This window comes from Sardina pilchardus, chromosome 22 (assembly GCF_963854185.1).
Source record: "Sardina pilchardus chromosome 22, fSarPil1.1, whole genome shotgun sequence".
Lineage (NCBI taxonomy): Eukaryota > Metazoa > Chordata > Actinopteri > Clupeiformes > Clupeidae > Sardina > Sardina pilchardus.
In genome coordinates, this window is record NC_085015.1 from 22,482,488 (window position 1) to 22,499,987 (window position 17,500).

General features: G+C 46.8%; 1 protein-coding gene across 1 annotated transcript in view; it reads right to left on the reverse strand.

The window, feature by feature from the left end:
- The window catches only part of fam20cb (FAM20C golgi associated secretory pathway kinase b), a 47,339-nt gene extending 39,061 nt beyond the window's left edge, over positions 1-8,278 (reverse strand). Inside the window, exons 1-3 of the mRNA XM_062525920.1 lie at positions 6,844-8,278; positions 6,119-6,294; positions 5,389-5,467 (exon numbers count right to left, since the gene is read on the reverse strand). Of these exons, the coding sequence (XP_062381904.1) occupies positions 5,389-5,467; positions 6,119-6,294; positions 6,844-7,379 (791 nt within the window). The 5' untranslated portion in view covers positions 7,380-8,278. The remainder of the gene's footprint in view (positions 1-5,388; positions 5,468-6,118; positions 6,295-6,843) is intronic.
- Between the last annotated feature and the right edge of the window lie 9,222 nt (positions 8,279-17,500).

Below are 17,500 nucleotides of genomic sequence, written 5' to 3' on the forward strand. Positions count from 1 at the left end.
AAGGGGTGCGCATAGTTCCCAAAAGAGAAAACTTGTGTTTAGAAACATAATGAATGGACGCTCGGACATGGAATGTGGCCTAAAGGCAGGCCAAGGTCCAGGACGCCAGAGCCTCGCTCCCCCCCCCCCCCCCCCCCTCAAGCGGAGAGGGAGAAGGAGAGCCGAGCCGAGGGGGAGAGTCTCTCTCCCAACAGATGGGGCGCCACTTCTGGTTACGCGGCGGTCTGAAGCTAGCGCAACCAGTTGCTGGATGCCACTGTGGCAACGACAAAGCTCGGAAACGAGACAAGGGGGGGGGGCTACGGGTGGGTTGGTGTACACAAGCCGTGGCAGATGTAATTAGACACGCACGCAGCACGGCAATAGACACGGAGGAGACGGCACGAGAAAAAGGGGGAAGAGCTGTATTAGCATTGCGCTAATTGGCGGCGGTGTTGAGCAAGGCCCTGATTTCAGAGCATCTTCAACGATACAAAAAGAAAAAAAGAAAAAGAGCGCAAGCGAAGCTGAGCACAAACAACGTGCCCGCGAGGCTGTCAAGAGTTTGTGTCAGGATGAGCGCTAAACACACTCTGATATGCAGATACATCTCCCGCTTGCCACGTCCCATGACAGTATCTCTTTAGATTTTAATATTACATGACATCAATAAAGTTGTGTTTTCAACAAATAATGGGATTATTAAATTTTCAGTGATTTCAGGCTAAGACAGTATGAGGTCACTTGGAAGGCTTGCTGGGAGGCTGGGGGGGGGGTTTGTTCTTGCCTCTTGCTTTTTTGGCTTATTGCGGCATGTCAAGAACAATATTGTCTTTTTTCTGTCAGCAACAAGAAAATGAAATGACTTTTTGAAAGTCAGACACGCCACAATTGCCACTGGTGCGCCACGTTGACGTGACTGATCAACACTGACGTATGGCAAAGAAAGGGAAATAATAATCTTTTTTTTTTCTCTCAATGGGGCTTTTGATGCTTAAGATTCCTTTTGATTATAATGCAGGCTGTTTCACAAGCATTCCCGAGATGAGTTTCCTGGCTTTCTTCCCCCTTTTTTTTGTCTAAACTAGTTTGAACGCTTTTCAGAATGCATTTTAGAATAACTAACTGTCATCTCTCCTCCATCTCCCCGCTTCGTACCTTTCTGATAAATGACTGCAATAAAAACACACAGCGTAAAAAAAATACAAAAAATAAAAAATCCACGGCAGAAAAATATTTGATTTAATAATAATGGTGTTTTATAAATGGCACCTTGACAGAGCCGCGTTCCTCAAGCCGAATACATAAAGAGATTGGCTAAATAAAAGCAACACTCGCTGCAGATAACATCACACGGGAAAATCTCCGAGCACTTTGTTCCTTGCCGATAAGATAACGCTCACACAGTGAAACACAGCAGCCTAGCCTTAGGCCCCGCAGTAATGTTGTGCGGCTTGGAACTCTGTGAAGATTCTAGGCCTCGTATCTGTCAAGTCCTCTGTCCTGTCATGAAAGAGGGGTGGTGGTGGGGGGGGGCACATTTCTACCTCAGCCCACCCCCTGGCTATACATGGTCATGGAGCGCACAGGTCAGAAACCCTCCCGAGGGTCTGCACAGCTTGGACGTGTCTTACGTGTGTGCATGGCCTCGTTTGAAGTGGAGCACGCATTTTTCACAGGTCTAGAACACAGCTGGATCAGGCAAAAAAGCGCCCTGACTGGCTGTTCTGGATGATTGCTCTACATGTGCCGAATAGGCAACCGACCTGTGTGTGTGTCTGTGTGTGTGTGTGTGTGTGTGTGTGTGAGAGTGTGTGTGTGTGTGTGTATATGTGTGTGTGACGCGAGAGAACGATGGGTAATGAGCCGACTGCTGCGCGCCAATCCATCAGAAGCACTCCCCAGTCTAAAAGCTGCCACTCCCATGGGAGTTTGGGGAAATATCATTAGTCATCCGCGGCGTTCGACTGCACTGCTAATATCATCATAAGCATGAGGAGACAGGAAATCAACTATCACTCATTTGCTTTGTTCAGCCAAATTAGCCTCCCACAATCTCTCTCTCTCTCTCGCCCGTGCGCTAGCGGAGCCGGTCTATTTGGGGAAGTCGACATTGTGCGGCGACGGCGGCTACTTTCTCGGGACCATTTTGTGACCAATTTCCCATAACAGAGAAGAATTGGGTATCAGGAGCGGGAGGGGTGTGTGTGTGTGTGTGTGTGGGGGGGGGGGTTTGGATGGTGGAGACTGTCAAAGAAATGTGGGTGACATCTTCCTCAGCATTCAGATCGAGCGGAAAAAAGAGAGCAAAAGAGAGAGAGAGAGAGAGAGACACACAGAGGGGGAAAAAAAGAGCCCAACAATGAAAGCATGAGAGAACAACTCTGTCATTGTCCCTTTGTCGCCCGTTCTGTGACAAGAACAGATCCATTTCTGAGCGTGTCACGCCTCGCAGACTGCTCTCAAAGACGGGCCCGTTTGCAAATGGAGCGCTTGCGTTTCTTAAAACAGCGCCGAGGCATTTGATGCAGACCCTCTTTGCAATATTGAGTGACTATCCATGTGGCTGTTTTCATTTGTCCCACAGCCAAGATCAGCCAATATCTCTCCGATTTCTAAGCACTTTCATCTGTCGGGGAAGCTAAAAGCCGGATCTCCTGACTGAGTTAATGTGCAGCGGCAGTGGCCCTTATGTCACGCATGCCATTACTCTTCAGCGACTATGTGATACTTGCGAGAGGTCTGGGGCCGACCCCAGAGATTTCAAATCAAACGCAGGCCTGGAACTGAGACACTGTTTCCCGTAATGACTCAAGTAAAAAAAAAAAAAACAACAGAAGAAAAGACGAGTCAAGGCCCAACACCATGTGCTTCCACTGTCTGTGTGTGTGTGTGTGTGTGTGTGTGTGGGGTGTGTGTGTGTGTGTGCGTGCACGTGTGTGCACGTGTGTGTGTGTGTGTGTGTGTGTGTGTGTGTGTGTGTGTGTGTGTGTGTGTGTGTCTGTGTGTCTGTGTGTGTGTGTGTGTGTCTCTGTGTGTGTGTGTGTGTGTGTGTGTGTGTGTGTGTCTGTGTGTGTGTGTGTGTGTCTGTGTGTGTGTGTGTGTGTGTGTGTGTGTCTCTGTGTGTGTGTGTGTGTCTGTGTGTGTGTGTCTCTCTCCACAAGCTGTCGCCCAGACAAGATGAGCATGCCGTATAAAGAGAACGAACCCATCAGAGACAGACTCCGGTCCGTGAATCATCAAAACCACCCCGTGTCGCCGCGGCGCATCCGCTCGCATCTCGCTCACAGTCACAGCGACGGGACGGTTTCGTATTTTCCCAATTAGACCGGCAATAGTGAGCGAGCAGGGAAGAGCAGACGGAGCGCTTACTGCGCCGGATAAGGACTCTGGAGGGAAACGGACACCCCTCGGATCAATACGGGGCTCTGTCCGATGGAGCCTTCCCAGCGTATGGGCGGGATACAGTGTCAGTTCTAAAGAGTGGCTCATATCACTGAGGCCTCAGCTAAACATCTGATGGGGAACTCTGAAACGCTTAATTGAAAGCCAATAAAAACATCTCCTTCTCCTTCTCTCTCTCTCTCTCTCTCTCTCTCTCTCTCTCTCTGCCTCCTCAGATCCTCCAACAGATTAAAACTCACCAAACACCCTCCCATGGAGCACCACACCACTAACATCTTAATTTCACACAAACGAGCCAGAATCAAAACGCTCTGAAGGCTTGATCAATCGCAGCACCCTCCCTTTCCAATGACACCCCCCCCCCCCCCACAAACACCCACGCACTCCAACCCAGCAAGCCATTACCACTTGATGCCAAGCACATTTTTTGGCACGCACCTAAAAGCTTTAGTGAAACCAGGCCCTTCCCCGATAGCGAGAGAGAGAGAGACGGAGAGAAAGAGAGAGAGAGAGAGAGAGAGAGAGAGAGAGAGAGAGAGAGAGAGAGAGAACCGCTCCAAGGCTCAGAGGGTTCCATCTCATGCACAGCACGCTTGGAAATGACACACCTAAGCCACAGCTCTGCAGGCGCGCTCTCTGTAGGACCACCACACACACGCATACACACACACACACACAGAGAGAGCCCCAGCCGAGAGAGAGAGAGAAAGCAAGAAAACAAGAGAGAGAGCAAGAAAGCAAGCGAGGGAGAGAGAGAGAAAGAGAGAAATAGAGAGAAATAGAGAGAGAGAGAGAGAGAATACGCGGGGCTGGGGCCAGGGCGAGCCCGTGGAGAGCACGACCACGCAGCTTCAGGTCCATCACAGCGTTTAGCGGCGCGCTCAGCGGAGCCGGGACGAGGCTTTGATGCACAGCAAGGGGTCCTTTTGAAACGCAACCGTTGCCACACAGACGGCCGGGACGGGGTAGACGGGCGAATTACAAATGTATGACTTCGCCACTTCAACGGTATAGGCCTATTGCTGAGCCAAAGGGAGCAGGCGAAGGAGAGAGAGGGGGAAAAAAAGAAGAAAACAGCCCCTGAAAATGGAAGCATGGTAGCCATGGGTTTGACAGCCATGCTAGAAATACCTTCCCAGACACATGGCAAGCCCCAGTATTTATGAAAGCAGTAAATTACCCAAAGCTGGGCCGTTTCCACCCGATAAAAGGGGAGGCCATCCAAGCTGCACTTGGCCAAACCCCCCTCCCCCACGGCTCCTCTCTCCCCAACGCTGTATTTATCAATTAGGGACAGACCGCGACCATGACAAACGCATCCGCTGACATGACCACACGTCGGTAAACAAAACAAAGTCCCAACGACCCGAAACGAGCCAAGAATGACTAAATACAGGATGTTCCCGGGCAGACAATGTAAATAGCCTATCGCTCCGCAGCGACCACATCAACAGGGGTGGGTGTGCATCCTGCCTGTCAGGCTGTCACTATGATTTGAGGCTTGTGGCGTTGGCACATCACTTCAATTAACAGAGAAGAGCTGGCAGAGCACCCCCCCCCCCACACACACACACACACAGACACACTCTCCTCTCTCCCACCCACCCATCCATCCATCCATCCACCCCAACCTCCCTCTCCCTCTGCCCACAGATTAAAATCACTGTGCAGCGAACTGACACAATTCAATCACAAATAACGGGGGCAAGAATTATTAACTCCGCACTAAATTATAGTGATTATGACCGAGGGCTGTAATTGCAAGTCTGCATAATTATCAGGTTGATGTGTATTGGTGAATCCATGCCTTTAAAATAGCAGTGTTTGTGCACCAAAATTGTGACTAGACGTCATGACGACAACTCCAAATGATAGCAATGATTGTGAAATTGAGAGCTTAACAGTGGGGTCAAGACTGAGGCATTGGGCCCATAATGGCCCCTACAAAGGCAGGAGACTGCGCAGTGTACAACAGGAGGTTTAGATTGGGATAGAGCCACTTACTTCATGGGCTTGAACAGAGCCTGGCCGTAGTTCTGGAATGTCATGATGAGCTTCAGCTGCGTGCCTCCGGACTTCATGGCTGTCGGGACAGGACAAGGGAACATCAGCTTCCGCAATCAGGAAAATGTACCGCAAATACGAGACAGACACAGACACAGACCGCCCAACTTTCCTCCCCAGCTAAGATCCAATAAAAATGTCAGCTCATTATGAGGAGAAAACGAGGGGCCGTAAACTGTCTGATTACAAAGACTAACTGACACGTTAGGGAAGGACATTTGGGGGCATTTTGGACTCAACTCTCAGGGAAAGGTCTGATAAGGCAGTAGTTAAAAGGCCATTTGGCAGAATATGGTGGAAAAGATCAGGTAGAATTCTTCACAGTGTGTGTCAGATGTCTGCAATTTACAAAGACCGAGGCATTTTCCAGTAGTCTCACTTTCACTGTGTGATAGGGAGGAGTGTGTGTGTGTGTGTGTGTGGTGGTGGTGGTGGGGGGGGGGGGGGTACTTTGAAACTGCAAAAACAAGTTCAAGTCTCAGAGACAGGAAGATCTCACCAGCTCCATATCAACCCAAGATTTATTTGAATGACAGTTATTCTTTAAAATAACTGTAATATGCATTCATTTATCATTTAATGGCTTTGCCCTCAATCAGTTATTGAATGAATCCAGATTGGTCATTAGTAAGGTCTGTGTAAAAGGTCCCACTCTGTTCATATGGCTTACCCACGCTGGTGATTCTTTGAGACACAAGGTCCTTGAGCATGGCATCGATGACCGGGTTGTGGCGGGAGTAGAGCTCGTATCGGTTTATTCCAATGTGGAAGCGCAGCCAGTTTGGATAGGCATCTGCTGACAGCTCTCCATTTTGAGTGTATTCACCCTCCTTGCCTTGAGTGTGCCTTTGGGGGGGGGGGGGGGGGGGGGGGGGGAGAGAAAGCACATGACAGTCTAAAGACAGGGACAGGAGGGAGCAGGGAGCAGTGGTTGGGCATGGCGTTGCACACAGCAGCTGTGTTGTGCTTACAGTGATTTGAATCAGAAGTCCAGTGTAGGGTGCAACAATACAACACAGGCTGTTGAAACAAAGAGTGTAATGCACTACTAGTAATGCTAACAGGAGGGGATTTCTAAATTCCAATTTGGTTACTGTGACATTTCAAAAGGAGGGAACACTGGCTGCATTCAAATATGTTGACTACAAGGTCGTCCAGTTCAAAAAGTTCAGGAGCTTATCAGTGGGTCTGATGTAAAATGTCTACAACAATTACATAACATGGGCCTAACCCAACTCTAACCCATTTGAGTTTCCGTGTAAATGGCGTGTTATGATAGCAAAATAATTCTGCATGCTTAAAATCTTAATGTAGGTGTCTGAAATTATTTTGAATACTGTAAGCACTCTTCTTATAAATGTCAACAAAAACAAATCTGAAACGAGGTTCAAATACCATTCTTGGTTTTCAGCAGCTTTCGGGTCAAATCGTATGTCCGTGTTGACGTTGAATAACGTGTCTTCGTCTGTCAGTGTCGGCAAAGGTCTTCTGTAGAGATGGTGTTCATATAACGCTGCAAGTCGAGAACCTTTGACAGGTACATTCTTGCTTCTGTTTGCGTCCCCGATAAATTGTTTCTTGCCTTCGCTGTTTTGTGCGAAATGTTCGAGTCTTTTGAGAGCCTCTGTTTTGTCTCCCGCGGCTGTTATTTTTTCCAGTGAATGAGAGGACAGATTGGAGCTCGGCTCGTTGCTGAAGTCTTGAAGTATTCGCAAAGTATGCTTGTTAGGCCAGCCCGAATCTGGTCCCGACCTGGGTCGATGTTTGCCCCAGTTCTGAGGCTCCTCGCTCGGTCGGTGAGGGCAGGAACAGGCGGCGCTGCTCCGCCGCTCCAGTTTGGGTAATAAGTCTATCATAATATGCATCGAGCATGCTATGAGGAACACCATGAGGATCAAAACTCGAAATTTACGAAAGAGTATCATCTTCATAGTGTCCTGTTCGATTAGAATAATAAGAGCAAAAACGAAGAGACACACTACATCGCAAAAGGTGTACACCACGCTGACCGCTAATTTCAAAAGGTATATATTAACGTTATCATGTTCATTTGCCAGCTTTGTAAGATATAAGAGCACAGCTTTCTTTTTAAAATACAATTGCCCGTCTCCAATGCCGATTCACTTATCTTCTCTTTGCGGTTTAAAACAACAAAATTCGAATCATGTCGCCAGGTGTAGCCTACTAGGTTGACCAGGCACGGGCCAGTGGCGAACCTGTGCATGCAGCATTCAAAAATATCTCCTCGCCCTGGAAAAGAATCACAAATTCAGAGGTGTGATACTTTCGCAACGTTCATGCCTCAAAAGTGGCGACGTTCTTTCTGCAGGCGCGTTGGAGAGACAATGTGGATCTATCCACAACGATGCGTGTTCGCCAGATCCTCAACGGAGCGGTCCATCCTCGGATCTGCAGCGCACAAACCTCCTGTCCACATCATCTGAACACTAGAAAGACATGAAGCCAGCAACTTGTGATCCATGGCAGCACAGAGGTGTCGTAAAATGTGTTTTCCACAATTTCTGTCAGAGTATCAGTCGTTCTTGAGGAACCTCCAATAGCCCAGACTTGGTCAAGGCAGTGCAGTCATTTGAAGCACAATATAAAACCAATCAACGTGCGCAGAAGACGAAGAGAAAGTGATGCACCAGGCTCCTTCCGTCAGGCAAAGTGTACATTACTAGGTACTCACGCCACGATTCAGCACAGCGATCACAACCACAACGACGAAAGAATGCTATTTCTGACAAGTGCAAGATTTGTTGGTCGGTCCAGAAGCTACACCTAGGCGTAGACTTGAGGAAATAGTTCTGTAGAGTGCGAGGGCTGGGGTGGGTGTGTTATATGTCATGATGAAGGCAGCGGCGCAGAGCTTCTAAATCCAACCTTGCTTAGCGTCACAGGAACGAGATTGGCTGAGTCTTCGCAGTCACTGACAATGGCTTTGAAAAAGCAGCAATCAGAGCGGGGCAGAAGACTCGCTCTGCAGAATCTGTTTGCACAGCAAGAGGGCGTCACATTCCCTTGCGCGCCCTGTGATGCCGAACAACCTGTGCATTATAAACTAACGCTGCTGTATATTACAGCAGATTCGAACTTCATGGATTTAACTGAAAATTCCGTAATGTCCCTCCTAATACATACCTGGCAATCACACAGAAGGCTACTCTGTATGGTGGTAGCCGGCAAGGGGGATTTACTGACCTTTTCCAGGGGCTATTTGGGGGCTTTCCCCCTCATAGGCCTGGCAGTGTTCTTGGGTTACACCATTGTAGCCCGGTATTATTACATTTGCTACATATCCCTCTGATATACTGTAACACAAAATGACCTATCTATAACCACATACTACATGGTAATAAGTTAATTTACCCTATTACCCCACCCCATTCATAAATATAGTCTAACACAATATGTCATGGACCATGGACCTCCAGTCTTTAAGTAGATTATTTTATCATCATAAAACAGTGGCATAATTTAATTTCATTTAGTATAACATGGCATCTTATCACAGACTGTTACAGCATGTTGCATTAGGATATCTGTAATGCACAGATAGAAGTAGCCAATGGCTCTGTAATACTATGGATTTAAATGCCATCATGTCAGGTTATGTCAGGAAATGGTATCCGCCATGACATTTTTAATGAAATCATTATATCTGTCTGAAAAGGACTGAAGTGGAGTCTCTCCATAATCCCCCCAAATCCTAAACACTCCAACGTATATTTAGCTCTAACCAGAGGTGTGGACTCGAGTCATGTGACTTGGACTCGAGTCAGACTCGAGTCATGAATTTGATGACTTTAGACTCGACTTGACAAAATATAAAAAGACTTGCAACTCGACTTGGACTTTGACATCAATGACTCGGACTTTCACTTGGACTTGCGCCTATTGACTTGTAAAGACTTGCTACTTCCCATAAAAAAAAACGAAAGACAAAAAGATAAAATGTAGACACGGACTGATCTATCTATATTTATGTGTGTGCGCCTGTGCGTGAGACAATGCGCGTATTCGGCACAAAATCCAATCAAATCACTTACTGTAGATTGTTTTGATTCGACAGCGGCCAACCACGCGGAACAAGATAGACAACACGCAGGGCCAGACAACGAACGTGAATGCGCCAGGAAAATGATACCTAAGATTATTTCGTTAATTCGTTTGCCTACAAAAATTACGTGGAGACCAACAAGAAACGACTGACTATGTCGAACTTGTTAAATTCCTCCCAGCTTCATCCTAGCCTGCTTTTGACATGCCTGGTAGGCTACTATGAAACAAAACTGGTAGCCTACCCTACTGATTCTGGTGTCTAATTGATGGATTTAACCACGATTAGGATTAGGCTTTTAAAAGGTGGAACATTTTCACCTCAAACATGCGCTGTATCATATAGCCACTGCGTCTTTTTGTGTACATTCACATTAAATCCATTCCACTAACATTATCAGGAGGAGAATAGGCTACTATAACGTTTTATTTTGAGCACTGGTTGTTACTCATTGGATACATATCAAACTCCATGTCATGGTAGAGTAAGTTAAGCACCCACCCAATTAAACATGACCAAGGAAAAAGTGAACAGGACAACAATGCCATGCCACGGTAACCTACCTAAATCATAGAAGTTAACATTGCAAGATATTTTCTATGACATCAGAAATATTTTCTTTACCTTGTCAGTTTTTTGAACATTCATTTTATTTAATGAAAACATATATCCTTGAACTATGTGACTATTTTTCTAACCGAATGAAACCTAATTACGTTCACGTACTTCTTAAAGTGACAGGCACTCAATTAGACATACACACCACCCTGTAATATCATTAAAGACAAGTGTAATCAATATGAAGTATTCAAATTACTGAATATCTTTAGCTATAAGTAATTATGCAGATCCTAAAATGCTATAAATTGTTAACAAAATATGTCAAGTTTATGAATTCAAAATATGAAATAGACACAAGACACACCATTTTCTGTGTGTGTGGACTGGAGGTTTGAGCAGAGACTAGGATTGCCACTGCTGTGAGTTATCTGTATCCCCCTTATGGCAATACGGCTTTGCCTATTTTTGTAATGTAATAAACATGGTCACACGTTTTAAAACTATTTCAGCTTGTGTAGGCCTATCAGTGGTTTCTTAACAAATTGAGCACATATGTTAACACATAGGGCCTATATTTCATTGAGAATGTGCTAGAGATACCATTTGACATTTCTGCTAGACAGATTTGCATCTCAATCTAATCTCTTCAGCACACACAAATTCAATTGACAAAATACCTGTTTCACTCGATTTTTAAAAAGACTCGAAAGGACTCGAAAGTCAGACCGTAGGACTTGGGACTTGACTTGAGACTTATTGGCCTTTGACTTGGACTTGACTCGGGACTTGCCTGTCTTGACTCGGGACTTGACTCGGGACTTGAGGGCAATGAATTGAGACTAACTTGTGACTTGCCAAACAATGACTTTGTCCCACCTCTGGCTCTAACCCAGTCCATAGCCTACCTAGTCTGCATGCAAATCGTTACAGCCAGCTGGAGCGGTAATGAACAAACGTGCCGGGGGGAACTAATGATAACCATTACTCATTACAGTGTGCTCTACAACGGCAAGACTCTGTCAATGTGGTCGTAAATTGCCAACTCTGTTTTGTGACTGGCCAAGCGATGATAATGACCTTTTGAACATCCTTAGCTAGCCGAATGAGATGCTGGTGTATAAATAGCCAGTGGGAATATAGAGTGTGTGTATCTACACCTCTATGAATTACATGGACGTTGGATGACACTGGCTTAAGATGAGGTGCTTAGGCTCTCCACTGAGCGGTTCTAAACTAGTCATCCAGCCATCACAAAATGCCTTATCTAGCTAAATGTCAAGTGACAGATTAAGTGACCGTTACCAAGTGACAGGTGATTCTGTAGATTACAGAGAAAGAGAGAAAGAGAGAGAGAGAGAGAAACGCATACAAAGAAACACAGAGAGAGAAAGCCTCTCCCGTTGTGAACACAATGCTATCATTAAACGCTAAATTATATGATGCTGTGTGTGTTGGGGGAGGTGGCGCTTGTGATCACCGGTGGTGTTTGATGGCAGAGATACAGACACATGAGCCAACACCAGCCTCGTCTGTGGCACACACACACAATAGACCATTCTGGACAACTCCTTGCCTGGGGCGCTGGCTTTGATAAATGAGCATTGATTTCGACAAGGGTTAAATTCCACTGTGGGTTAGTGGGCTATAGCGCTCTCCCAAAGCCCCATTGCTCGTAAGGGCCTCGGCCACTCCGTGCTTTAGCCTTCAGTCACAGCCACATTGATATCGCTCCACAGCCCGAGGCTCGATGAATCAGCGGCTAGTTAATAATGCACAGTGACCGCAGCGAACGTATGTGTCGCCCGTCGCCCCGACTTGCCTCTGACCCTGGCACCACAGGGGGCGGCGGGCGGGCCAGTTCCGGGCGGCATTCTGCCCTGGGCCCCGGCGAAATTTGTGCCGAGCCTTGCGTTACGGCCAAAGCACTGAGTCAACGCGAAGGCCACAGCGCTTCATCTCTCTCTCGCCCGTCAAGTTGGCCAGCGGGATGGCAACTGTGTGTGGAGGGGATGGGGGAGAGAGAGAGAGAGAGAGAGAGAGAGAGAGAGAGAGAGAGAGAGAGAGAGAGAGAAGAGGGAAGAGAGAGTGGGGTTCCAGGCCCCCTCAGACGGGCAAAGGCAACGGAGGATTTGTTCCTTTCAAAGCGCTGACTGCAGCAGGGGCTGTAAATAAGGCTGAATAGATTTATGGGCCTCTCCGGCGCGTCTCAGCCTTAGGTATCAGGGCATACCATTAGATACAGTCCTGTGGACAGAGATAGGGGATTATTCTCCAGATAGATATAGCGATAGCAGATATAGATAGGGTCATACCGCCAAAGCATGGCCTGACAACCCTATTTATTATGAAGTCAGAGATGTATGCCGCAGGCCTATAGCCCTATACTGGAGATAGGGAACGAGCAGCCGCAGCCAGCCTCACCAACTCCAGACGGGGAATGTGGTCAAATTGAAATGAGAATGAGAAACGGGAGCAAAAAGCTGCCATGCTGACATCAGATGCACCAGTGTTCTGGCACAGTTAGTGTTTGGGGGGTGGGGGGTGGTGAGTGTGGGGTAGCTAAAAAAAAAGTCGTCGTCCCTAATGATCTATTAAAAGGCTTTGTGAGTTCCCCGGGCTTAAAATGGGGTACCACTTTAGTTTGTGGATGACTCGGGGGTAATAACCTTGATACTGTGCCAGAGTGGCGGAGGATTTCTGCTGATTAGGCCCGACTTGTTACCCACCCCAACTCTATTTTCTCCACAAGGGCCAATTTTATTCCTTAAGCACCAAACATTTAGTCATGTTCCTCCTTCTCCACAGCCACCCCGAGAGCTGAACGGGCCCGGGTCGGTTCTTGTTTGTGACCACCACCAGGGTCGAGGCAAAAAAATATTCACCGAACAAAACTCATTTATCTGCAGTGTGGCACGGAGCATCTGATGATGAGGCTGCTGGAGCAAATGGATCTAACTGATAACACTGCCCTCCGATGCCCTCTATGTGTGCTGTATGGATGGGCTATTATTATTCCCCTCTGCATACAACAGCCCTCCCCACATACCACTGGTGCCCATCCTAGTTTGCCTTCGTATTCACTTCACATGCCTGTGCTGAACGTGTGCTATCTTCTGCTAATTCTAAAAGTAGAATTAGCAGATTTAATCAAGTATAGGCCCTCCTTTTTTTATTTTTATCAAGTCAGCCAACCAGCATCATGGCCAGGAGGCGTGAATGTGCCGTTTTTTCGACCGTACATGCCTCGTTAACCAGGAGTTCAAAATAAGTGTGAGCTCTATTCCGTGGAGATGTTCTGTTTTGTTCACATATAAATGTTTTAAAAGGAGAGAGTTTTGACCTCAACCGTAAAAACTATCCTCAATCTCATGTTCAAAGTAACAGTCCAAAGGTAAATATTACAGTTAAATCAAAGTTAATCATTTATCAAATATTGTTTGCACAACACAACACTCTCAAAATGAATGTGTTGAAAACAACAAATCTCTGTGTCCAGATAGGGACAACACTGTTTGTGTTGTTTCCAACACATTTCTCTTGTTATTTGTTACACAATATGTGTTGAAAGTAACACAACTTGTGTTTTTTTTTAATCACATCTCTGTGTCCAGATAGGGATAACACAGTTTGTGTTGTTTTCAACACATTCATTTTAAGAGAGAATAGTCGGTTAAAACAAATATGGATATGACTAATAAACAGTTTATTAAATGTCTATTTACCTACTTCATGAGACAATATAGAGATAAAACTGAAAATAGCATGGTCTTAAATAACATTGTACCCTTATTTTCTATCTGTGCTTCTATTGTATCCTTATAGCAGATGCTGCTGTGGCTCGGTCTCAGTCGGATGTGTGAGGACGTGTCTTGTTCACAGTGTGAGAAGCTCGCTGCTGGTGCAGTCCCAGGGGCTGACAGGGGCCATCCAGGCCGTGCAGCTGGAGGAGCGGGCGGAGGTGCGAAACAGAGGCTCCGTGTGGGGAATGGAGGTGCCGTGGCCGGCAGCGATGAGGCAGGGAGCGCAACCAGAGCTTAAAATAAGCTAGCTGGCGTTGCGAAAGATCTGTTTGTCTCTGTTTTTTTCTCTCACTCCCTCTCACTCTGCCTGCCTCCCTCACTTTCTTTTTCTCTCTCTTGCTTCCATCCATCTCCTCTCTCTCTCTCTCTCTCCCACACTCTCTTTTGACTGTCTTTTTCTATTTATACCATGTCTGGTCACCTACAGTCTATATGGCGCGCTTGGTGAAGTGGAAGCGGAAAAGTTGCCTGGCCAGTGGGAGCGTGTTGTTTGTGCCGCGCTGTGGTTGGCTGGTGGGTCCCTCCTGCATCCCATAATGACAGGGAGGCCAGATGAGCCTAAATGAGGCCGACGGGTTTTTTGATGGACAACAGGTTGTAGTCTCTGGTGTTTCGTCACAACACAGCCGTTCATTTCGGCGTGCGGTTTTTAATATGCGTTCCGAGCTCTCCGGCTGGCCAGGGATGATTATAGAAACGACCCCCTTACCCCGTCAAAATAACAGTCATCAGTGAACCCGTGTTTGTTATTCCGGCTGCGCCCTCCACATCACTAGAAAGTGATAGGCATCACATTTTCGCCAGATAGATACAGCATGCATAAACAGATGGAAGAATTACGGTTAATTTCAAGACCAAACAGAATACTCAGTGTGCATCTCACCACAACAGCAGGGGAGGGAAAACGCACTATTCCCCAAATGAAAACCATCCGTTTTGGAAAAAAAAAAGGGAAAAAGCAGCCATTTTAGCCTTCCACGCTTCTCCTGTAATTATGGTCATGGTTAATGGTCTTATCTGACGCTGCCTAGTATTTCAGTGCATGAGTGAGTGACTCACCCAGCAGTTATGGGCTGGCGTGGAGAAGAGGCCCTCCTTCCATGAATTCACCTTTATTATTTACTTTTCCTTTTCCCCCTGGAAATAACCTTGGCCACGACTTCCTCTCACCTGCAGGAGGAGAAATCAAACCTCATATGGCAGGAGGAGGGCAACCCATGTGGGTTGGCATTTCACATGAAGTCATCCATCCTGAATGCTACAAGGGCTGTTTAGACTGTTCGTTTTTAGCCAGACTGGTCGTATAGATGCTGTGGCGCGTGCCAGACCTTGTCTGACTGGGCATACGCGCTGGCAGATGCCATCCCTCCTACCTCATCCACGTTTGCTTATTTTCGGTGAGATGTATGCTGTGTGCAGTATTTTCGAGAGAAAAAAAACACCATAAACATGTTCTTTTTCGTTCATAATGCCTCTCATTTAGCTGGCGTTGCCATCAGCACTAATAGACATATTGCTGCTTGCACCAAATATAAACTGTAGCCTTCAAAAAATCGATTATACATTAAACACAGCGAAGAAATGATACTGAAGACTCGGATATGAGCAGGGTGATAATTCCTACACTCCATTGTTTGCACCATATGAGTCAGAGCCTTTGCAACCCACACTGATCCTGACGTCTTGTAAGCATCCCAGCAGCGTCGTTTCGAGCAACACACACACCGGCAGCCCACAGTCTTCCCTGAAGGTTTCCCCCAGCTCACGGCCCCGGGCCTCCTGCACCGCAATTATGCACAACGCTGAGTCGGCACGTTCAAGAGTACCTCCGCACACTTTCCAGTGCATTATTATAAGTCACAACACACATGCAAACACACACACACACACGCACACAGACTCACACACACACGCACACAGACTCACACACGAAGTGTACTAGCAGTGGCAGGTGGTGGTGGTGGTGTTCGCCGAAGCCTTCATTACCAGCCCCGGCTGTCTGGCTTTAAAAATGTCACCGTAGCGCCGTTTCTGACACCCAAAAACACTAGCGGTTGCATAAACATAAGGTTATGGAGCAATGACGCTCCCGAATTAGCCCTCGATTGGCGCTCTGCGGTTGCCAGGGGAAAGCTGTCAGGTCGCAGCGACACAGTTAAAAGCTCTGGTGGTGTGTGTGTGTGTGTGTGTGTGTGTGTGTGGTGAGGGGGGGCACATCTCTCACAGCTCACAGTGGGTGGTGACATCCCTGTGACAGAGGAAGAGGTGACACACATGCAGGAGCGGCTGTGTGCAGTGAAACGGCTGGGTAAACTTACACTGTTGAGAGACTGAGACCGAATGTTCTTCTCACAAATTAGGGCCCCTGAGTCCTGTGTTGTTGAAAGAGAGAGAGAGAGAGAGAGAGAGAAAGGGAAAGAGAGAGAGAGAGAGTGCTAATTTTGGACGGGAGACATGTTTATGAATACAGCCTTAATTTTAAAATGGAGAGGTCATCTGTTTGACTGAGCTAAGCCTACTCACATGTGATAACAATCTGCATTTGGCTGTGGAAATCTTACTGCATCCAGAGGTGGAGAACTCCAGCTTCAGAAAGTAAAAGTCCTACCACATACAGTATCTGTGCCAACCATTCGCTTAAACCAGCTGATTCTAATTAGTACAACTCTTCAGTCAAATAGAGCAGCTAATTGATGAGATCACCTGTGTTAAGTGCACAGGTAGAACCAATACATGATTGGACTTTTACTCACTGAAGCTGGAGTTTTCCACCTCTGATCTGCCTCTCAGTTACCGACTTCACTGTAGACCACTGCTCACAGCTCACTGTTTATAAAGGTTGATTCCAACTGTTGAGTGACATGTTGAACGGTTGAAGCCATTTTGTTGACAAAGGATTATATTGTCGAGGCACGTTGCTGCTTCAAAAGAGCTGTGAAGCATGTTAAGGTGTATTTTTGGTAGGTAACACTCAAACACAGAGAAACACCCATATTTTTTCGAAATGTTCTAAATAAAACAAGCTTGAGCATGAAATGACATTATCACGTTAAATATATCACCAAAAACAAGCAGAAGCAGGGTGTTGCCTCCCATCTAATCAAATTAGCAGAGAGCGACTCTATGACCTGCTAGTTGCACTGAGACAGTGAACTTCTCACATGCTAATTTTCACATAGTCTAGTTTTCTGGTCCAGTGGCATAAAAACATAATAACAGAGTTATTTATGATACAAGACGGCAGTTAACTGCGCAGCCTTGCACCTTGGCTATGTGTGTCCCTTCCCTGTTCCCATAGAGATGAGGTTGAGCCGGGATAATAATATTGCCAACCATATAATTACCTCATAAGTGTCCAAAATGCAATCTCCATGCCATTTACCCAACTACAAGTGTGTCCCTGTCTTGTGAGAGAGAGAGAGGGGCCCGAAAAAACTGCTGGGTAATTCAGACGCGCGGTCGGGCGTGTGGGCGAGCGAGCGCGAGTAAGGTGAGGCCGCGGGCCGGTGAGCCGATCCGGCGTTGGGGGCGTGGGATCCGTCATCGGCCTCACAAAAGGGACAGTGTGCTCGCGGAGCGGCCACCAAAACAAGCTTTTCCATCTAATCTCAAATGCTGTGTTGGCCAG